Raw genomic sequence first — 23,740 nt, 5'->3', positions numbered from 1 at the left:
TCTAGTCTGATGCCTGGGGATAATTCTAAAGTAAGTAATCTGTGGCGTGGCTAGAAGTATATCAGATGAATTCGTTTAAGAAGCGGAGATCTAGTATTGATCATGGTGACTTGTCTGGTTCAAGAACCAGGAAGTATATTAAGCAGTTTCCCCGAATGGTCCCCTTTGGAGGTATTCTTTCTAGTGCCTGTTTCTGCACCGGCTCTTTCAACTCCAGTCGTAGATATAATCTATCCTCTCCTGCACGTGATCTCTCCTTTAGTCCCGGTCTCAGGTGGTATTTTAGTAGTTCTATGCAATAGCCATGTTGGATGAGGTTAAGAATCTATGTGTCCGATGTGAGCTCTCTCCACTCCTAGAGAAAGGGCCCTACTTATTTGCGGGCCTGTTCTTCTGAAAAGTTGTTCCTACCTTTTGCTTAGCCACTAAATGACTGTCTTTGTGGTGCCTGATATTGCCACTGTTGTGTTGTCCTCTGTGTCTGGCCTGCTTGTTAGAACGGTTGATGTGAAGTGGTGGGCTGAAATATCCCCCTTTCTGTCTTCTGGTGGGGGCAGTTTCCCGCCTCTGGTGGCCCCTTAACTGTAAAGCCCCATGGACTTTGTTGGCTCGTTATCCTTCTTTAGTTGTTGCACTGTGCCATCCACTGCACTGCCAAAGAGTTGATCCCCACTGAATGGTGTGTAGATTATGTTTGCCTGGAATTCATTTTTAAAACCTAAACACTCACAGCCAGGTGTGACTCCTTAATGTTGTTCTAGTCACCAGATGCCTGCTCGCGGCTTCTATGGCTGATTTCAAGATGCGTTGGCTATGCTCTTTCCTTCTTCTATGAGGGAGCATACTCTCTTTTGGTACTGTTCTGGCAGATGTTTTATTAACAGATGGTAACCAATAATGCCTGTAGGAGGCTGGCTCAATATAGTGTCCGCCTATGATAAGGCACTGTGCACTGAGTCCAGGCAACACTTAATGATGGTGTTTAGGTCCCTCAGTCAGCTAGCTTTTTACACAAGAAACAGCCACACCAGATGTGTACAAAAATACTTTGTATTTATTAACACACACTAGACACTAACTTGGCATATCTCCTACTCAGAGATATTAACTACACACAAGAAATACGCCAGAAATACGTAAGTAGCATAGAAAAACACATAAGGCCCAACCGGGGGGGCAAACAATGTACTAAAATAGTGGAATGTGTGGTAAGTACCAAAACAGGACTAAAACCAAAGGATGGAGGACCCCAGGGGAAGCACGGAACCACTCAAGGAGAGAGCCAGGGACCCCAAGGCTCCTGGGTGAAGAGTGGTTACACCAGGTCAAACGTCCATGGGATAACACAGGGTAAATCACGGTTGGATTTTTACAGTTCTAGGACCCTTTCCAAAGGACCCTGAAGTAACTGCTTGGATCAAGCAAGGTTGGATAGCCATCCCACCCGTGGATACACCAGGGATCCGAGGTGCATAGGGATGAAGTGTTGTCAAAACTGCCCGAGGATGCCAATGGAGGTTTGTGGTAGATCAACAGCTACAGAGTCTTGTAGAGCAGGGCTGTGGAACCAAGATGTGGAGTCCAGACGAGAAGAACCTGACAACAGAGGGGGCAGAATCCAAACCACCCAGGGGTGACCAGGAGGCACAGGAGCACGTTACCAGCCCTTGTTGGAGGTTATTGCTGTAGCACGGTGAGGTTGTACCAGCAGCTATGGAGCCCAGGACATGATGCAGGAGCACAGGAGCAGTTCATGAAATGTCCCACACCACTCAAGTGCAGGAAGGTCAGTAGCCAGCAGGACCACTAACGAGCCTTGGGAAATGCAAACAACGGCACGCAGAAGAAGATGCTGCGTTTCAGACCAGGAAGGTCTGTAGGACTAACCTAGCAAGGGAAAGTCAGAGCCAGCCCTCAGCACGGAGGAGAGCCATCAGGGATCGATGGAGCTTCCTTGAGGACCCACTGGCAGCAGGCACAGGGAGTCGCAGGGAGGACGTTGTTCTTGGAGCTGTGCAATGCTGGAGGTGAGGATTCTTGGAGCTTGAAGATCTTTCGTGGAGAGAGCCAAAAAGCCTTGGCAACGGCAAACCGACGCGGTGCATAGGGAGGCAGTTCACAACGGCTGGTGAGGGATTACGGTCGCCCAAGTTGCAGGGAAGACTGGTCAGGCCTCTGGAGAACCAACAAACTACCACCTGTGTTGCAGACCCAGGCTTTGTCCATGGGAAAACAGGATCAGAAAACCTGTTGTCGACGTAGAGGTGCCTGTGGATGCAGGGAAGTGACTCCTTCACTCTAAGGGATATTCCTTCTGGCTGGGATGCAGGCTGATGCCTTGGTGTCTCGGCAGATTCACGACATCAGAGTTGCAGAACTTGAAGCACCGGGATGAAGATGAAGCAGGAATCTTCCCATGGAAAGCAGTCTGGTCATAGATCTTGGCTTTAAGAACAGCAGAGTTCTAGTGTCCACCATCAAAAGAGTCTTTAAACAGTCTTCAGACGACAGGCAGTCAGATCTTGAAGTTGCTGTTGGGACAAAGCTAAGGGCCTACCCTAAGGGGAGCCCTTAAGTAACCCTAAGGGGGGGGGGGGGGGGACCTCGTCTGTGGAGACACACCTATCAGAAGGGGTCATGGGCGCTACTCAGCTGGTTTAGCTCCCAGGGGCCAAGATTCTACATGGCAGAATCAAGTGGCCACCTGAAGGAGCTGTAGGCACCTCCCTAGGGAGGAGCTGGACAGAGGGGTGGACACTCCCCTGCCCACTGTGTAGTTTTACACCAGAGCGGGAGCCAAAGGCACCTGTACTGGGCAAAACTGGTTAATGCAAGGAGGGCACTGAATGTGCCCTTCATTGCAGTCTGGTGGCACTAGAAAGCGCCCCATCCTACCTAATTCTAAAGGAGAGGTAGTCACACCCCTCCTTTGCAGATAATCCTTTGTTTGGCTTTGTTTAAGCTCATCAGCAGTGGGGCAGAACACAGTCTAGGGTCGGCAGAAGCGCGGGCCAGCAGACAGACACTGTAAGGCTACACAGGTAGCTATTGGGGAGTCCTCTAGGGAGCCGCACTGTACATGGTATCATGTCTCACTAGAATCGGTGTAGTTGCATGATTCAAACATGTTTGATACCAAACATGACCAAGTTTAGGGCAGCCATTATGAAGTTGGACTTCTTGACTTGCCAGTGTTCACTATATACCTTATAATGGCTGTCGTGCACTTACAAAGCCCTAGAGAATGGAGCTCGGAGTTTGTAAGGGTACCCCATCTTGTGCATGGGTACCCACACACTTGGAACTTGCACCCTGCCCTTGGACTGAAGGGCCTACGTTCGGGGTCACTTGGGTTTAAAGTGCAGTGACCGGGATATAAGGGAAACCTTGCATCCAAAGTGAAAGGTGCAAGCATCATTTTTACGCAGACTGCAATGGCAGCTCTGCAGACACAGTTTGCATGGGCTCCCATGGGTGGCTGGCTCAATATAGTGTCCTCCTATGATAAGGCACTGTGCACTGAGTTCAATTTAGAGTAGAGAGCACTGCCACTGGGGTCCTGGTTAGCAAGATCCCAGTGATCTGCATTCAAAACACACTGACATCGGCCAAAAGTAGGTGTATCTAAGCAAGAAAGGTTCCACTTTTCTACAACGCCCAACAAAAAATAAAGGGAGAAAAAACTAAAAGAGGAGTCAACCACTAGATGGTGGAATAATATACAGTATTTGAATCCAGAAAAGAAAAGCAGATTTGCAAAAAGAAGCTCAGGATGTTGGTGCTGCATAAGATATACTCTCACCTCCATCAGATCAGGGGAAATGGCTATGTGGTGTAGATCTGCAAGGTGTGTAATTTCACAAACCAGTCAGCCAAGAAACATCATAATTTCCTGAGATTTACAGTGGAAAGTGACCATTGCCAATACAAAGTCCATCAGTTTGGTTTGAATCCTGCAACCAGGATGTTTTCAAAATGCCTGGCAATTATTGCAGCACATCTTGATCTAGGACCTACCTTAAGGATTGGCTGATCAAGGCTTTAAGTTTTGGATACTATAAACACAAGAGTGATTCTTTTGGATGAGAGACTATTATTTATCCTTCAGGAATTTAGCAATCTGAAGAATACAGCCCATTCAAAAATAAGGCAGATATGGTCTATCCTAGGCTCAATGGTGTCCTGCATCTTCTTGGTCCCAAATGTGTACCTCACCATGAGACACACAGAAAAATACTAAGTCTTTTTTTGGGCGTGGCCATGCAAGCGTCCAAGATGGCCGCTCGTTCTTGAAGCTCCGTCTGTCGGACTTGCTCATTTCCAATTTACACCATGAAGTTCTGAAGTTAACTACACGGAAAGCCCACCACTGCTGCGACGAAGTGTGGAGGACTCCAGCAATCCCTTTCTGTAGCCTCGGCGATGTCCCGATCCTGCGCGGCTCCACATGCAGCATGTGGAGCCTATGAGCTCCGAGAATCGCGGCCCGAGGCCCTGCTGAAGTCGCTGTGGCGGAGTGGTGCAGCTGAGATAGGAGGTGAGCGGGGGCCGCCGGTCGGTGTTCCGATGCCGTTGTCTGCTACATAGCGGCTGGGCTGCCCCCCTCCCCCCCGTAGGCACACTTCAAATCAGGCAGCGAGTGTTGCGCGAGTAGTGCGCGCCTCGATCAGACCGTTAGCGCTCCGCAGGGGCACCGAGTCGGGGAGAGGGCCTTCCGGTCCCCCGAGTGCCGTGGGGGGTGCAGTGTGCATGCGGGGGCAGCCTGATTGGGTTCCGTGAGCGGCACTGGTGTGGCGGTTGGCCCTGCTGTGCGGCTCCTCCCCCCTCGGGTCCTGTGTGTCCATCGCTGCCGGGATCCCTGTCAAGACGTTGGGAGAGGCCCGGTGGTTTCTCGCAGGGCTGATTCATCTTTCGAATGGCTGAGAGCGCTGTGCTAATCACCTGACTGTGGGCCAGTGTGGATATCCATGGATACCTCGCCCAGACATCATTGGCAGTGAACTCATCTGGCTATAAGTGTACTACACGTCTCCCTGGGCCAGCTTACCTATAGTTTTGTGACACTTCTTCCTCTATGTGAGCCTCATAATCCAGATACTTCCATACCCCGGAGGACACGATAGGAACTCTTCCCTAGGGGTGCTTCCGTGTCACAGATCCAGAGTATATAGCGTGGCGCTTCTGGGTGCATAACACTTGCAGGCTTCTTCGAATCACGTTGAACCTAGGCACTCTCTTCTCACATTGGTCTCCCTTGCATCGCTTCACTCATGGCCCTTACTGTTTTGGGGGTCAGGCATTCTGCAATAACATGGTCCTGATGGCTCTAGTCCCGCATTGGGAGTCCGCACTGCAGTCTATCACGTGCAGGATCCATGCTGCCTCTCCTTCCATATTGGGTTTATTGTATTGGACACCAAGGCCGCAGCCTCTGCTTCTATCCTTGACTGTCCATCCGCAGTGAAGCATTTGCTACACCTTTGGTCCCTGCCTTTGCACCTGCCCCACCGTACCTCTTCCAGTGGAGCTCTTTCCACAGCCTGCGGCATGGGCCGCAAAGATCCTAAGCAAAGGACCCTACCCTTTGGGAAAGTTGCAGACAACACTACTGACGACCCTACAGACATGGCGGACGGCGCCCGTGGGGCCGAGGATTCGGAAGACCTGCCGGTACTATCTGCGGCAATGCTCCAGGAAATGAAGGCAGGTTTCAAGGCCTTGGACGGCAGATTCGAAACGTTGGATAAAAGCTTAGCCTAAAAATGATAGTACTTCCTACATTTTTATATCTTTTTAATAATATTCCCATTCCCCTCACTCAGTCCTTTTTCTTTCAGTTACGGCAACTTCTTCTAAGATTGGTCTGGGGGGGGGCGACCTCGGGTTAACTGGCAGATTTTTACTCCTCCGTATGAAAGGGGAGGTTTCGGCGTTCCTGATTTGTATTTATACTATTTAACTGCACAGTGCAGATATGCATATGCTTGGTACCACCCAGGCGCATGGGTTCCTTTCCTGAGACCAGAGGCAGACTTAGTGCTTCCTCAGAAGCGGTCCACTGTACTTCCCAAGGGTTTCCCTAGAGACCCAATTGACATACAGACTGTGTTCACCACTAGCTGGGCATGGGATAAGCTACGGAGATTGCTGGGTCTAGACTTATTGTACTCACCGGCTTTGCCGCTCCCAAATACTTCATGGCTCCCCATCACGGGAGAAACACTGGTACAACGTACGTTGGCCAAATTTGATATTAAAAAGATAGGCGATCTATTCCCAAATGATCATGTCTTTTCTATGACGGAGGACGCCCGGTTGGTTTCAAGACAGTTCATTCATGGATACCTTTGTAATGCGACGCGTGCACTATCTTGCGAGCCGCACTCCCTACATATCTGATTGCGCCGGAGCCAGCTGCCCCATTAACGCTGATAATTGAGAGCAAGACGGGTACTCACCTCATTTCTAAAATGTACAGGTCCTGCACTAATGCTCGTCCACTTACTGATGTTAAAGTACGCACTGCTTGGGAACGGGATCTAGGCCGGCCAATATCGGATGACCAATGGGAAAAATGCTGCAAGGTTACAAAAGAAGTATCCCTAAACAGTAGACACAAACTAATTAATTTCAAATTCCTCCGCAGACTATACCACACCCCAGACTGTTCGCACAAAATAGACCCTTCCAGGCCACACCATTGTTGGAAATGTTCTGCCCCTCATGCGGACTTTGCCCATCTTACATAGACTTGTCCTAAACTACAGCCGTATTGGGAACAGCTGCATGCTACATTAGGTGAAATTTCTTCACTGTTGCTGATCCCCACACCGGAAATAGCTCTCCTGGAATACACGGTTAACTTTCCCAAGAAGGTCAGGGGGTTTGCCGCACTTGGGTTCCTGTTAGCTAAGCGGGAGATAGCGCTAGTATGGGGTAAGGGAACTGCTCCCACCTTACAGGCCTGGATGCGTAGCCTGGCATATTGTAATGTAAATAGCGAAACTTATGCTTCCCTAATGCCTAGCTCCTCACTCCCCAAAGATATATGGGGCCCATATAGGGCAAATATTGCTGAGAGGTGTCGGGATTCCGCCACACAGATCGAGTGCGGCATAGTACTGGGTGGGGTGATGGGCTATAGCATTGGCATGTGATTCCGGTTATTCAATTTGCCCTCAACTCACCTTTCTATTGTGTGCACGCATCATTGGTTGTAACGGACGATGTGATGGGTAAATACTGCATAACATGACTAATTGACGTGCTGGTAGATCTCAGATAGGACGAACCAGGGCCTTGGAGTATGCTAAATTCTTTTACTATTTGGATCAGTCTACCAATTGTGTTGCCTAATATTGTGATTTGCATATTATTGCTATGTGATGAAACGCCTGACAATGTACCACACTGACATTGTTTACCTCTTACTGTACGATAAAACTGGAAAATAAAGTTTAAAAAAAAAAAATACTTTCCTAGATCAAAGTATGCCTTGTATCCCAAGCTTTTGACTATCAATAAAGCTCCTAAACAGGAAAGACATGATTTTGTGTGTAAATAAAAATAACAGATAACTTGTCATTTAAAATAGCAGAATATAGAAACTGTTATATGCCATCAACGTTTGTTGATGCAGTCTAGCTCAAGTTTTAAGTTCACAGTAGGAAGCTTGCAGCACAGACCAATTAAATAGCGGGTACCCATAAGCTTTAAATTATCCTTATAAAAGACAACGATACTTTCCATTACTCAATACTTATCAATCTAAAATTTGAAAATAGTCTGCATCAATTGGAATATTCTGACAGTAACAACGTACAATACAGCTTTTTTCTATGAAAGGCGACTTGTAAGGTAGCCAGTGAAACAAAGAACGCTCATTAATGTAAGTAGTTCAAATAAAAAAGAAGATATACACAAAAACCAGAAGATGCTAGCATCTTCTTGTACCAAAATACACCTCTTGGTAGCCTCGAAAATTGTGATAACAATGGCCCTGATACCAATGTTATCCCAAGGGATAAAAGCTACCTTTGCAAATGGGTCAAAAAGAAGTACTAGGGATACAGGTGCAGGGACTCTTGACCCAATTCTGGCACCGATACAGACACTGGTAACCACACTGGTACCAACGCTGTTATAAAAGTTAATGTGCGATCCTAAAAATGCACATCCCACAAAACCTCCACCCAATCAACCAGGCCCTTGACCAGGAAAGTCTCTGGTGCTCCCAGTGGTAATGTGCCGGTGACACTGTTCCTGGCTGGTTGTTCATAGGTTACCTTATTTATGGGAAATCTACAGATCCCAGATGGAAAACTGGACTTGTTTATTTATTTATTTGAAAAGGTTTTATATAGCGCTAGCTACACCCGAGGGTATCAGAGCGCTTTACAACGGTTATGAGAAATAAAAACTTGGACACAACAATAGCAATAGATAAAGCAATTAAACACAATGTTATATAAATAAAAGGAAGAATTAAGATTACATATTTGGCAGATTGCGTAAATTGTAAACAGGAAACAAAATGAGAGGACCAGAATGAAGTTATAAGTAGTGATATAACAGTATACCTGGGGGGACTTATGTCACATAGTAAGGAGGGAGGGTATGGTGAGCGGAGATCAGGGGAGTGATTACCCCAATAATTTATTGAGAAGGTGTATTTTGAGGTTTCTTTTGAAGCGGTCGTAGGAGGGGTTGCAGCGGAGGTCTTTGGGAAGGGCGTTCCAAATGGTTGGGGCCTTGCCGGAGAAGGAGTGGGATTTCGAGGCGTTTTTTTTTTTGTTTTTTTTGAAGAGGGGGAATGAGAAGAAGAGTGTTGGAGCTTCTCAGCATGCGGGCACTGCCAGCTCTTTTGAGTTTGGTTGAGAGGTAGGTTGGAGCATTCTGATAGAGGGCTTTGTGTGCGATACATGCAATTTTGTAGGAGGATCTGCCTTCGATGGGGAGCCATTTGAGGGCCTTGAGGGCAGGGGAGATGCGGTCGAGGCAGTTGCAGTTGGTTGTCAGTCTTACTGCGAGGTTAAGGACGGATTTGATGGGGGCAAGGTGGATTTTGGGAGTACCGGAGAGAAGGGCATTTCCGTAATCAATTTTGGATAGGACCAGAGATTGGATAATTAGTTTGAAGTCATCAGCTGGTATGAAGGGTTTGATTTTTTTAAGATGTCAGTGTGAAAAGTGCACTTTTTGCTGAGTTCTTTATATGGGAGTTGAGTGTGAGTTTATTGGTGATGGTTATGCCCAGTGATTTGACAGATTCGGCAAGGGAGAAAGAACAGTTTAGGGCATTAAGGTCAGCGATCCATGTTTGGATGGGGAGAGGGTTGTTTTTGGGAGAGAAGAGAATGATCTCAGTTTTGTTAGGATTTAGTTTAAGATGGTTATTATGGAACCAGGACTGGATCTTGGTAAGCGTAGTGTTAAGGTGAAGGATATCGGCATGGGACTTTATTTTATAGTACAGTTGTGTGTCGTCAGCGTATAGGTGTTAGTTGATATTTGCTTGTTTGAGTATGATGGTCAGGGGTTCCATAAAGAGGTTGAAAAGGGCGGGGGAGAGGATGGATCCTTGAGGAACACCAAGGGAGAAAGGGGTTGGCCTGGAGAGGCTGTTTTGAATTTTGATTTGTTGGGCTCTATGTTGGAAGTAGGATGTGAACCAGGAAAAGACTGTGCCATTAATGCCGAAACGTTCAAGGAGGTCTTTTAGAGCTAGGAGTCTAAAAGCCAATTCATCTAGCAATATTTCCAAAACCATAAAGTTTATTCAAATTGTTGCAGAACCTAGGTGGCCTCCTCCGTACCCTTAACCAGCGGTGTTAAGAACTGCCTCCTAGGTGCACTGGTGCCTGAAAGGAAGGTATACTAATAACCTACAGTCACAGAATAGTCAGGAAATGTGCATGTCAACCACTCTACAACAGGCGACAACATGGCTTAGATGGCACTCTCATGACCAGGAGGTTGCGCACGTGGATCTTCTAGTCAGCCTGGCACAGGGCAGGTCTTCCTGAGAATTTGGTGGGGATCCATCTAGCAGGCACAGTCCAGCTTCTTATGAAGGCAAAGTGGATGAAGGTAGCACCTTCCCGAGCATGCTTAATAAAGTAACTGCAATTGCCCTTTCTTTCAAGTCATTTTTACAGAAATGTGGGACAGATGTTGATCTTGATAATTTTCTAGGCAAAATTCACAAGATATTTTGACAAAACAAAGCATTTGAACTTTACTGCAGCAACTGGGGATATGACAAAAAAAGCCTTGGCTGACTAAGTCAGTGACTTTTATATCATGCTGAGGTTGGTAAGCTCAATATATTATTGCTCATTCAGTTATCATGAGAAACCTAATTTCATTTTCTACGGATACACCACAACCTAAAAAAATACAGAATAAGGCTAATATGAAAACTGAGGCAGACGATGAGAGAACAGCAGGCAGCATGTGTGTAAGGTAAGAGACAGGTGCGTGTTCTAGAAAGAAGCAGCAGACAATACCTTGGTGGAGTTAGGCTGTAGAGCATGAAGCTGATAGACAAGCAGGCAAAGTTTGTTCAGGTTGATGTAGAAGTTCACAAGGACATCTCCAGGCAGTGCAGGAGTAAACATTTTCTTAAGAAAGGAACCAAACAAAACTTAGTCAAACAGGCTATCAACACCAGTGCACCATAACTGACTGTTCAATTCAGAAGAAAAGCAAACTGATAGCATTCCCACAGAAACCAAGAAGAGTTTCCAGGTAAACCAGTTTTTAGTTACAAGAAAAATCTGAAGTACTCACATTTTTACTACCTTATGAAAACAGTTCTACAAGTTTACAGATATTTCCCAGCTCCATTGCTGTTAAAAATCTCTCAATGCTTTAGGGAGGAGGAGTGTCAGTAAGGAAAAGAGGTGAGAATCAGAACATTTATCACGCACTACTTTTTTTAAACTTCGGTTTTGCAATTTTTCAAGGATGTAGGGAAAAGATATAGGGTAGGGAAAGTGCGAGAAAGCCAGAGGTATATAGCGCATTTCAAAATTTGTATTCAGCCATCGAGAGAGAACAGTTCGACTAAGTTACAAAGCAAGTCCAGATATGTTTATATTCTTAAAATGGTCATGGACCATAGCTATTAGCTTTTCCATGGTACACAACTGTCACATCTTACTCCTGCATAACTGCAATAGAGGGCGGGGAGATTTCCATACTTGAACTGTAGCAAGCCTGGCTTTACGGAGCATAAAGGTTACTATGCTGCCCAGCTGTGAAATGAATGGCTATTTCCCTTTATCCCTCTTATAAGAAGTATGATGGACGGGGGATGGGGTCATCATTCCGGTGACATTTTTTCAAAAGCATAATAATATAATTGCAAAAAATGTTAAGTAAACTTCTCGATCCTATTCCAGGAAGCCATAGGTTTGGGTCAGTTGTTAAAAACTCCTAGGTTTGTTTTCTACCAGCGTCATTTTAGTTTCCATTTTGAGCAGAACAGGAACACATGGTATGGCATCTCATTCTGAAAGGGGGAGAATACACATTCAGTAGGACACATATGTATAAGGACAACTACTGCAAGTAATCTTTCTTTCAGGCACTGGATGATCCATAGATGCACATGCTTTGAGCAGAGTTCATCTGACCTTCACCCAAGAGGCCTATCTTGGCTGTAATGCTTTCAAAGATTTTGACCAGGTTTGTATGTGGCTGCTTTCAACATCTATACAACAGGATTTGCTCATGGGTGGTTGTCGATCCTTTTTCCTGTATTGGAGTGACGCCTGTGTGGAATGGGAATGGATTGCAGACTTTTTGATCTGAGAATTGTGTGCGAGTAGCTACCCTAGCTGGAGAGACTTTGCTGTGAGCAGATTTATTCAAATTCAGTTTTTTTTATTTAAGCAATACCATAAAATATACATACATATGCAACATGCTCACTTCATCAAGAAATTAAGTACCAAGTGAAGATATAAATTAACAATAATAAGGCTCTACATCCCGTGAGTTTGGGCAAATCACTTAATCTGCATGTCTAAAAAACATGCAACTTAATCTGGTCGCTTGTAAAGGGCTCTTATGACCTCTGGCCAAGTTCATGCTATATAAAACTGAAAAGAAATCAAAAGTAAGCTTTCAATTGCATAATTTCCAACTTTCTTGCTCCCAACAATCTTATTTTTGTTAAAAAGCATTGACTAGCGAATTAAATGGGTATAGGCTATCCTATTTACTAAAAATCCTAATAATTACATAATGTAAGGACATTTGCTATTGATCATGGGAGCACACCATAGTGTGAGGGAATGAGGGGTTTGTGCATGTGTTTGTCTGTTCTCACATGTGTAACGAAATTTAAGGTCCATTAGAATACTCACCTTGGAGCTTGCTTGCCAAAATCTCTCTCAGACACTGGATTCTGAATGCACACAGCTCCTGTCTCCACCTCTAGAACAATTTGTCTTTGATGGGTAAAGTAAGGCAGCCCACCAGATGCCTTTGACAGTCATAGCTCCCCTGCCAGAGTGAAACCTTACCCTCTACCCATTTCCTATGTGGTCATCATTCCCTTGTGAGAAGACCTCCTTCCTGAAACTATTCCACATCTACCTGAGCAGCTAAAACTAGTCTCAGGAAGGACCAACAAGGTTGCATAACCACCTGACGAAAATATCACACTAAAAGCCTTGACTCCTGGATTGGATGAGCACCCAGAAATTCAAAGCATATAATCTCCCTGACTGGCTAGCCAGGAACTCGGAGAGTTGTAATTCTCCTGTCAGACTCAGCATAAGTTTGGTCAATCTATAGAGGTGTGGTGTTGCTGGATTGGAAATAAAAACTTACTAGCATACACAAGGAACTGGAATACGCATTTCAAAAGGGAATCTTGACAAGACTAAAAGTGCTCAAAAGCCACATGGCTCCCCAGCCAGTTGCTCAGGAAAAATTAGCAAAAACTAGATGGAGGAGCTGTTCTAGCCCCATCAAGCACTGAAAAGGGCAAGGCTGCTCCATACTGAACCGTCTCAGTACCTGTATGGTGGCTGTGCAAACCACTGTGGCAAGTACTAGAGATTCTGAGAAATATGGACATAGGACTCTGGTCTGGGATACAGTTTCATTGTCTGGAGAAGAAATCAACTAGCTAGAGCAGTACCAGAGCTACTGCCATTTAAAGCCCTGATGATGGCCACTCATCCAGGCAACTAGCCAACAGGATAGTGGACACTCCAGGGTCCACTCTGGGAGTCTCTGAAATGCGGGTGCCCACCACCACTGGAAAATTGTGACCGTAACCAGTGATTTGTAGAATTATAGGTTCCCCTCCTTAAACCTAACCATGCAGCAGGAGACATGCAGGATGAACTGACGTCCCAGCCATCCACTATTTCCAAAATAGAGCCCAGCAGCTACTGGTCGCCGAACTCCAAGTAATGTGACTGAAATTTTCTGGTTTTCTTTGTAGATTTACACTGAAAGTGTAGAATATTTTACTTCCCTATAATAAAGTGATGCCTGAAAATGAAAGTTATTAAGTGCCATTTAAAGTTCCATACTGTTGGGTGTGGCCTAGCAGCCGAAGATGGTGGTTGTTCACCGTTAGAGCTCCCGACTGCCAACGCCAGTGACGGTTACCGGTGGGGTGATGGGGAATCGGCGGCCTGGGAGGCCCCCCACCACCACCCCTATCTGCGCAGATCGAGGAACCTGGGGGGAATATCGCCGCTTCCCAGGGAGGATATCCATTGCAGACAAAATAGGAGTCGACCAGACAGAGACCTGCATCAAAGATGGTGGCGACGCGGCTCTAAAGACTATCACAGTAGTGCATGCATCAGGAGCTGATCACTGCCCACCAAGAGACAGACAAGGAGACCCCCTTCAGGTCTCAAAGTGGTGAGGCTGGGCCGGTGGCCGCGGGTGCGCAGAGTGGAGCCTTTTCAGAGTAGCGCAGCCTTCTGCGTGGGCCGCCGAGGCAGCGACAGCCTGCAACCACTGTGGCCTGGGACAATGGGATGGGGGGGCACTGTCCCACACAGACCCTCACTGCAGGGGAATTTGAGGCACGCATATGTTCCAACATTTTGGAAAAGTAAAGTGGGAGATTTTCTTTAAAATAATCGGGAGCATGTATTTCTCCCATTAACGTCTGTTGAGGCCTGCATCAGGTCTAATGGCATTATGGGAATTGAAAGTGTGCTGCTACAGAAGCAGATATCAAATGCAAATATACATTTTTTTCTTTGCCTGTCAGGAGCACAGAGAAATCACTCCGGTAGGCAGAGGGCGTGACAAAGTTTGTGCTCTTGCCTGCAGGAGCAGGTTAATGGCAGTGCATGGTCAGAGTCACACAAGACCGGTCCCTGCAGTCTGAAGTACGTAGAGGAATTGGATTTTTGCATGCATGAATCGGGAGGCGGGAGACTAGCCTTGAAATCTGTAGTCTCCCGCCTGAACCGGGAGGGTGGGCTTGTATTGACATGTAACTCTCCCCCATGCCTGAACAGTGCCAACCTGCTCCTCTCCACCATCAGATATCATCTTTCTACCCTCCTTGCCCAGGAACTACTGCAGCAAGCACACTCTACCCCAGCACTGGCTTGCCTCTGCTTGGGAGTGGTGCAGTGGGTGAAGTGCTGCTAACCTCCACAGATAATGCGGGGGAGCCAGTATTCACAGAATGTTCTACCGGTCCTGGTAAGGCAATCACTTGGTCTGACCCAGTTTTCTCACCAGGCGAACGAACCGGATCATGGCGCTCAGTCATGGGCCGCGACAAACCCACAAATCCAAAGGGCAACACAAGATTGACAAGTATACAGCCCACCACATCCAAAGCTCGTGGGCCCCAACACCCCGCAACCACCCCACCAGCATCCTCCTTGACAGAAGACACCTGGGCCATCTTTCTGGCGAGTCAGGCCTCCTGCACTGCGCTCAAATTTAAAATCCGTGAGGTGGAATCTCTCTTGCGCTAAAAATGTTGTGGTGTCGCAGACAGGGTCACTGAGGCCGAAGGCTGGGTCTCAGCACTGGACGATAACCTGAGTGAACTCAATCCACTGTCTCCAAATTGACAGCTATATCTAAACTCCTAAAGGGACACTCAGAGGATGCCACAAACCGGGCCCAGCACTGTAATCTTTGTTTCATGGATTTCCCAGAAAGCTCAACCTCGGAAATTTTCCTAAAGAAATGGATTGCCTCTTGGGTGCCCACACCCCAATTGTCCTCCTGCTTTGTGGTGGAGAGTTCCTGGCACCTAAACTCCCTCCTTGCCCAATCATTGCAAAGATCATACATTACAAAGACCGAGACAAGATCCTTCAGGAAGCTTGTAAAACTGGGAACCCCAATAATCAATCTCAATGTATCATGATTTTCCCAGACTACACCCGCCATGTTCAAAAAGCCTGGAAAACCTAAAATAAAGTTACCGCGAAACTCCGGGCAATCAATCTGCAGTACATGCTGATGTTCCCTGCACAACTCAAGATCATTCATGACTTCAATACCATCATTTTTTACATCCCCCGAGTCAGCAAGTTAATGGACAATGGAACAACGAACTCTGAAGAACAACCCACCTCCCGCCTGGAGGTCACTCTCTTGAGGGTCCCACACCCAGAGACGGCGCACCGGGATCCCTGCCAAGAGCCAGAAACCACAGAGAACAGACCACAGAGAATAGATTATAGACTCTCACTCTGAAACAGACGAATACCACTCGGGGTCCAGGCCCTGGCATATGTGAGGACATTCACTGTGGCAGTTACCAGCCCATGGCCCGAGAACTGACAGTGGACAAGAGAGACATGGCGTGAAGCCTCCCTCAATATCCAGCATAATGAACCCAGACAGCACCAATATCTCATACATTTACAGCAGGCCGGCACGGACCTACACAGGGATCAATCTCTTGGGTCTAAACCAACATTTGTTTTAACTGTTTTTGAAGAGAGGATGACAAATGTTTCTGAAGGAGGGGGAGGGGAGCGTGGGGTCGAAGGACGTTGGTGGGGGGGGGGTAGAAATGTTTCCTGGGGGAGCCAGGTTAGGCTTCCCTGAGTTACAGTTCTTTATGTTTTTCTGTTCTACATAACACCACATTGGCCACTACACACATGGGGCTTGCACTCTACTTCTACAGCACCTAACATCATTACTAGCCAACCCTGTGCACGAGCCAGGCTGCCTCTTTTCCCGTGCATTTATCATGCAGGATACACACAGGGGTCCAGAGCAACAGCAGTGCTCCTACACAAATCCTTACGGTTGGTTGAATCACATGTGCCCTTAGAACCCATGGGACACTATGTGGAAGTTGAGGACACCCTAAAAGCCCCCACATACCACTTTATTAGCAAAATGTCCCTCCCACCTTGACACACCACACCATGGACGACTTGCAGACAATTATCTTCCAACTACTCCAAGGGACCACCTTTATTGGAGGGGATTTAAATGATCTCATGTTCCCATTGTCTGAATCCATGGGTCTTAGCACCACCCATGACAGGGAGAGAAGGGTTGCAGAGTTGGACTGAAGACCTGGTTCGTGGGATGCTTGGAGAGCATGGAACCCCAGGACTCAAGCATCTAATACTACTCCAAGCCTCTGACTGCGCATATACCACAGGCTTGCAAATACTACAAAGAGGTATTTCAGATCATGCCCAAGTGGCCCTCACCTTTGGCCGGCAACAAACAGGCTCTAGCCCAATGTGGCGGCTGAACGCTTGGCACCTGCAGCAAGGTGAGCTCTGGGACATCCTTGCTTAGAAAACAGGAGACTATGACCTAAATCAGGGCACTGTGAACTCCCCAGGCACACTGTGGTTGGCTAGCAAAGCCATACTTTGAGGACTGGTGCGGTCCCACTTGAAAGTGAAAGATTGAGCCAAACGTCAACAAATAACCAAACTGGAATCCATCATCCTTAAAGTAGAATGCACTGGTTACGCGAACATGACTGACTCCTAACGCCACCAACTGGCATTAGTGAGAATGCCCTTTGACAATTATTCGTTGATGAAGCCCGCCAATGTTGGCTAGCATCGAAAATAATGGTCTACGAGAGCAGGGAGGAACAAGTCTGCAAACTTCTTTACTGGCTGGCGAGGAGAGAGGTAGCCGCCAGGATCATCCACTTGATTAAGACTGGGGACGGAATAGTGTCAGACGGCCACAGCCTTTACAGTCACATTTGCTGAATACTATCAACAAGATGAATAGAAAAGTACTCTCATCCTTAAGGGGGTCCGAATCCATGCATGCTCACCGCATAAGCACGGCGGAAGGAACTGCAGTAAGAAAGGTCATAAAAACATAGAAGGCATGGGAAGAACGTTACCCATAATAGTAGGATAACTTGCCAACCAACTCTAAAAAATAAAGCTATTGTCGCACATTTCCAGACTCGAACGGCTTGTTCGATACTTGTGAGACAAAGAACAGCAGGTGTAGTCACGGAGGAAAACCTCTGTGCCATAAGAATTCTACTGAGTCAGACCTGCACTGAAACAGCAAGACAGGTCCATCACTTGTGGAAAAGTATAACCAAAGCTCTATATAAAAAATAAAAAAAAGAGTCAAATACAATATACATAACATTTGTAGTCGTAAAGCGCACTTTCACCACAAGGGTATCATGGCGCTGAAAAACAGATGTTTAAAGTTACTCAACTGAAAGGTACGCAAGTTATCGACCTCAGAATGAAGAAAGGCCAAGTCGCCGAAATATGAACCTGTCACCATAAGGTTAAACATAGGCCCCTACAATGGACACCTAGTCCACTAAGATCCCAGACCCAACAGCAACTAGGGGCATAGAAGCAGTCATGTCCCTAGAGACATAATAGAAAGACCGCTAGGATAGCTCCAAGAAATACACTGACATAGGTGTAAATAAATAACCACCTATGTATAGACAAAAGAAAATATAACACATAGAAATAAAGTACAGCCGAATAATCAGTCAGACAATGCTGATATAATAGTATGGAAACCTTAAAGACCATCAAACCCACTAAGAAAACAACAGTCATCCTTAACATTAGCATAATGCAAACGGCCTGAGAAAGCATCAGCAAGCAATAGAGTATAAAGTTGAATAAGATGTAAAATATAAAAAAGAAACCTTGAATCTTAACGAAACCCAAGGTTAGTATGTAATCTTACAATATGTATAGAGACCCATTGACAGATGATGTAGAAAAAAATCCCTCATACTGAAACTGGGGAATTCGAAAGGATTCCTTAATTAAAGAATCCAAAAGTTATATAAATTCAACAGCAATATGTATATGCCATCTAGGGACCACAGCTCGCAAAGTGCGAACTTAACTACAACAACTAGAGTAAGGTATATGACTAAAAGAGTTGCGCCCTAGAAGACCAACAATCCAGTAAGAAAAGAATAAAAGACATCTACGAAAAGTAGAAACTATGAGGCAAACGCCTAGTCCACTCATGCCACGTGTAGGATCAACTTCAGAGAGAAGAAAAGGTACACCATTAGATGGAAATGACCTGCAGAAAGAAGAAATCTTAGTAATGACGCAAAGTTTTAACTTCAAAAGAGTCAGGAGCTTTAAGAACCTTTCATAAGAGAAGGAAGGAGTAGAATCAGCAGAGATGACTAGCCTATCCAGGTATGCAAGGAGGATGTTCTTGCTGCTTTCATCTTTGGGGACATGTGGAACCTCACCTGTGATTTGGCTTTGTACGAAAATCTGACCGGGAACAACCTCCATTTCCACGAGAAGGCGGTAACAGAGGGCCTTGAGCCACAGTCAATGGCAAGAGGGGGTTGAATTCATCAGGTAACCCTGCCAGACACGGTGCTCAGGTGTTTTCAATTCACCCCAAGGTCCTCATACTGAAATCCAAGGGGACGGCTGCCTCTAATACTCTTGAATATGTAGCAACAGTGCCCCAACCAGGCCTGCAGACAGTGATGCGGGGGAGGGGGGTGGGACAGCCTTGCTAGTCAACCTCCCTATGTAAGGCGGCAGAGGACCAGAGTTATTCAGAGTTTTATACCGGGGCTCCGTTTGGTCAGCTGCAGTGGGAAGCAGGCACACTCCTTGTGTACACATGCCTCACATGCTGAGTTCAGGCTGGCAGCTTTCAACCGTGCCGTGGTGTAACATGGGGGGGGGGGGGGGAATCCAAGTTTTGTTACGCCACTGCACCCACGGTCCCTCTAGAAGCGTGCAGGCAACCACAGAGCAAGGTAATCATCCACCTCACTCTGGTGAAAAGCCGTCTTTTCACACTAGCTAATTAAACAAGCATTTGCAATGCAATAGGTCTCGCATTTAGGCTTGTTTGAGCTATTGACTTTGCTAATAACAATGCCTTTTATTTTTGTTTTAGTTTTAAAAAGCAATTGGCATTGTAAATGACATTGTCTTTTATTTCTGTTTTTATTTGTAAAATATCAATAAAATGCATTGTTATTTACTATGCTAATATTTTAAGCTCTTGTAAATGGGAAGACATATTGTATTGCATTTATGTGAGTTTGAGTTATTGGCATCCTTAATGATAATGCCTTTTCTTAAAGGTTTTGTTTTTAAACAACATAAATAAAAGACATTTACAATGCCAATAGCTTAAAGTCATGTAAGGATTGATTCCAGTCTCAGAAAGCTCACAAGTGGATTAATATCTAAACTTCGTTTCGGTGGTGTTTTGGGAAGAAAGAATGCAGGGAGATAGGATAAGGGGAAAAACGTAGCTTAGGTTAGTCGTGTTACATGGCAAAGCTCTTAGTGCTTCACAAATTGCAAACAAGTAAATAATACTCCGTTTCGGCTTAAAACCATCTGTTTTGATTTGGATCAGGAGGGAAGGATAATGTCTAATTCAACATAGACTGTTATTTAAGAACTGTTTTCAATTTCAGAAGACTAGGCGCTTTATCTTCCTCAAATGTCCCCAAACATTTCCTACTCAGTCTCTTATCATGCCAAGTAGAAACTGCCTTGAAAGCATAACCTTTACCGTATACATGCATAAATAGCTCATCCAGCGAAGGTTTTTTGCATTGTATTCTGGGGCCTGTGGTTCTATCTAGAGCATTATAAAATCAGGACTACAATCCACAGAATGCAAAGCAACAAAAGAATATTGTCCTGGAAGACCTACACACGTATGGCCTTGGAAAGAGCTCCGATTAATTATTCCTCTTCTTTCTTTGAGAGGTGCAGCTTGTGTGATTGTTAGGCATCCCTACACACGCTGTACAATAACAGTGCGCTAGCCCCACAACACTGGCGTTTGACCGTGCATGTTTGTAGCATGAGAATGTAAACACACCCCCGTCACTAAAGTTTAAGAGAGCATGGTGCACCCATACCAGGGATCATGCTCTGAAAAGGCACTAAGGCAAGTTCGCCCCAACAGCCACCACCAATATTTACTTTTTTGTTTAAATTTTGTGATTGTGAAGACCTGTGTTTTAAAACAAAGTAATGCAGATTTGTTTTTTAAAAATAGTACAAAAATAGAGACACTTCCTGAATCTGGAAATCAGGGCAAATGTTTGCTGGTGAGTAACTGCTTTTATTTTATTGTTGTGATTCAATGATAAACACGCGCGAAACCTCCCGGACATATGTTTTATGCGAATGAAGCCTGACGGCGCCAGCAGCAGCTCCCGAGTATAGTGACACACTGCCTGGTCTCCCAATAACCTGAAGCAAGCACTCCCCCCAAAAAATTAATGTAAAAAAGCAAAGAAAAACCGGAAAAGCAAACGAATGAACTGGTGTTCTTACTCACCCACACCGTATTTTTCCTGTTTCTTGGTGGGGACCCATGGAGTCATTTTTAGAGAAATCTTAGATGGGGTACACCTTCCTTTGGAAGCGGTATAGGGGGGTTACTGACCCCCCCCTGAATCCCCTTGCTTCCCATCACACAAGCGCAGGCAGGCCGGGCGGCAGAACAGGCAGGAAACCGCACTCTTCTAAGCGGCCATTTTCTATATCTCTGGCCAGCAGTAGGAACAGTGGGCTAGGGCCAGCAGGCAGCAGAGCCGTGGATCCCAGCTCCGGAAGGGAGCAGAGTTGTGGGTTCTACGGCTCGGAGTGAGAGGAAGCTTATACCTGGCAGCAGAGATGGGAGGAAAGTCGGCTACGGCCTCTGGGAAGGAATGAAACCCGTGGCGGCTGGGTCCCGAAGAACAGCTGGGGCGGACACAACCAGCTAGCGTGACGCGTGTTTCTGAAATACTGTCAGATCTTAGTAAAAAAATAACACATGGGGAGGATGTTGACCTAGTGTCTAAAACTACATGGTTACTGACATGCTGGCCTTAAATGAAAAGAAAACACATGAAAAGATTGTTCTTAGATTGAAATGGCTCTTTTATTAATCAAAATTGGTTTTGCGTTGTGGGGAGCTCTGCGCCAAAGGCAGTCGCCTCTGGAAGCTCACTCTGCCCCGAAGAAGCAGTCTGGACCTGCAGCGCTGCCCGGCAGGCATGTAATTTAAAGGCTGGTGGAAGCTCTGCCTGGGTATTCAGCCCTGTAGTCTATAGGCGAGAGCGCTGTGTGTGCACGCATTTACCAAAGGGCTTGCAATGAGTGGTCTTAAAAGTACACGGCGACCAGACTAAGCGGTACAACCACAGGGCTCCATCGCGCTTTCACTTTAATGAAACAAAAGCAGCTGCTTGTTTATATTTGCATCGTGCTTTCACTTTAGTGAAAGCGCGATGCAAAAAATGATCACGCGGCTGCCTTAGAAAAAGACGAATGAAATAAAATAGTGCATACTCCACAGATAAAGCCACCTTGTATTTTGCCACCAGTAAAAGATCAAATACGGATGGGCGTAGCTGAATGGAGACAGGGCGGTAACAATAAACCCTGATCCTGAATCAGATGCTTGCGTTTAACATAAGTGATGACGTTAGCCAGTCATAATGATAGGTGGGGCTTCGAGTCCTTTACTAAAATCTCTTCTACCCCAATATGTCTCGCAGAGCAAGGAGCGCATGTGCGCTCCAGTGCTAGGTCTGCGAGACCTAAAAAGACAGCTTTTCAGCGGAGTGCTTTTTTTTCTTCTCCGTGAAGCTATTCCTTCTTTAAGCAGCGTGGTCTCTCTTTTGCAGAGCAAGTCTGCTGAAGACTGTTCCCACTTTTCTGTGAGGCAGGTTTTAAAGTATGAACTCTGACCTCCATGGTGACGAACAGGCCCTCAATCATCTCTTGATGTCACCCTGGGGACAATTTAAAATGTCAACATAAGACAGCATTGTTTAAAGTGCACATCCTGAAATTATGTACTTTAAGCTGATGTTAAATGTGATGAAGGAAATGAGGCAGTGAAAGCAGCAACAGGCAAAGACTAAAGGAAACCAAAGCAGTGACAGGCAAATACTAAAGGAAACCAAAGCAGCGACAGGCAAAGACTAAAGGAAACCTGGTGCGCCTTTTGGTTGCATCACCCTAAAGAAAAGGCATGTGTCACCATCAGCCCTTTTGGTGTGATTTGTAGAATTACCTGAAGACCACAAATACTAAAACCTTCATCCTATGCCTTTTCTCTGGAGTGAGTGATCTACAACTTTCACACAAACTCTGCACATACTTGGTGGTACACAAATACACGTACAACCATACTACATGTGCACTTGTTGCGAGAATGCAGACTCAACACTGACTGAGCAGACACATGGTCTCACGAATGTGTCCACATGCCAGAAGATGTCAACACAAGTCATTAATGTTGAGAGACTCCGCACCAGAGTGAAGGCAATTACACGTATTAGCAAGGCAAAGACCTGTAGGTTCCAATAATTCAACGTTTACACGTTTTCGCACCCACACAGGTGAAGTGCAGAGGTGCAGCTGCGGCCGAAGCAGCCTTTGACAAAGATCCCATCAGAGGCCTTTTGCATATGTATTACCATCTCGGGACGAGGAACAGCAGTACATGTGGATCCTGTAGAGACTAGAAAGGTGCTCAGAGAGAGACTGTTTGAATTATCATTACGATAACGCCCCTATCCAAGCACTTTCAAAGCACTTCCGCAGGTGTTCACTACGGCCTCTCTGCACAGCACAGCAGAGGGCAGGGCAGCACCTGTGCTGCAGGAGTAGAGATGGATGGGTCTGGGAGCATGAGGTAATAGTATGGAAGGCAGTCAGTGGTCACAAGAAGGCTTGGTTCATTTTGGGCCTGGATGTCCCAGATGAACTCGAGATGAGCCAGAGGGAGCTTGGGTGGCTCACCCACCTCTAATTGTGAACGCTAGGTGTAGACTCAGTCTTTGCCACAGTTTTAGCAGGCTGATGTTCTTCCCTATTCAAGGTGCTGCAGTAGCTCTATTTCACCACATTAGTCAGCCAGTGCTTTTTAAACATATCTTTGATCTTGTAGCGCATGGCCTGCGTTTGCTTGCGCATTGAAGTGTTGCAAGTCTTGGCTGCAGTGGATAGAGACCCTTCGATGACGCACACAGAGAAAAATACTTCGACTGAACATTGCTCACATGTATGGCTGACCAAAGTGCATTAGTAAGCATGGGGCGTATGCTGACTCGCCGTGATTGGGCGAGGGGGCTCAATCCATGCTCAGTTACCGCTCTAGCAGACGAGGAATCTAACAGCGTTCATGAGGCACTGCTTTATTATCCACACCGAGGCCCGCAGTCCCAGCCGCAGCACCACCGTTCCGCTGAACCACCACGCCACCAAGTCTCTGGGCCCAGCACTCACCTTTT

At 46.1% G+C, this 23,740-nt stretch overlaps 1 protein-coding gene across 2 annotated transcripts in view; it reads right to left on the bottom strand.

Annotated features, from left to right (window-relative positions):
• The window catches only part of ROGDI (rogdi atypical leucine zipper), a 765,793-nt gene that overhangs the window by 115,015 nt on the left and 627,038 nt on the right, over positions 1 to 23,740 (bottom strand). For both annotated transcript variants that reach the window (XM_085632220.1, XM_085632219.1), the window contains one exon: positions 10,509 to 10,622. In XM_085632220.1, the coding sequence (XP_085488346.1) occupies positions 10,509 to 10,622 (114 nt within the window). The remainder of the gene's footprint in view (positions 1 to 10,508; positions 10,623 to 23,740) is intronic.

Source organism: Triturus cristatus, chromosome 10, assembly GCF_964204655.1.
Source record: "Triturus cristatus chromosome 10, aTriCri1.1, whole genome shotgun sequence".
Taxonomy (NCBI): Eukaryota; Metazoa; Chordata; class Amphibia; order Caudata; family Salamandridae; genus Triturus; species Triturus cristatus.
This window is presented reverse-complemented; position numbering and strand designations above follow the sequence as displayed.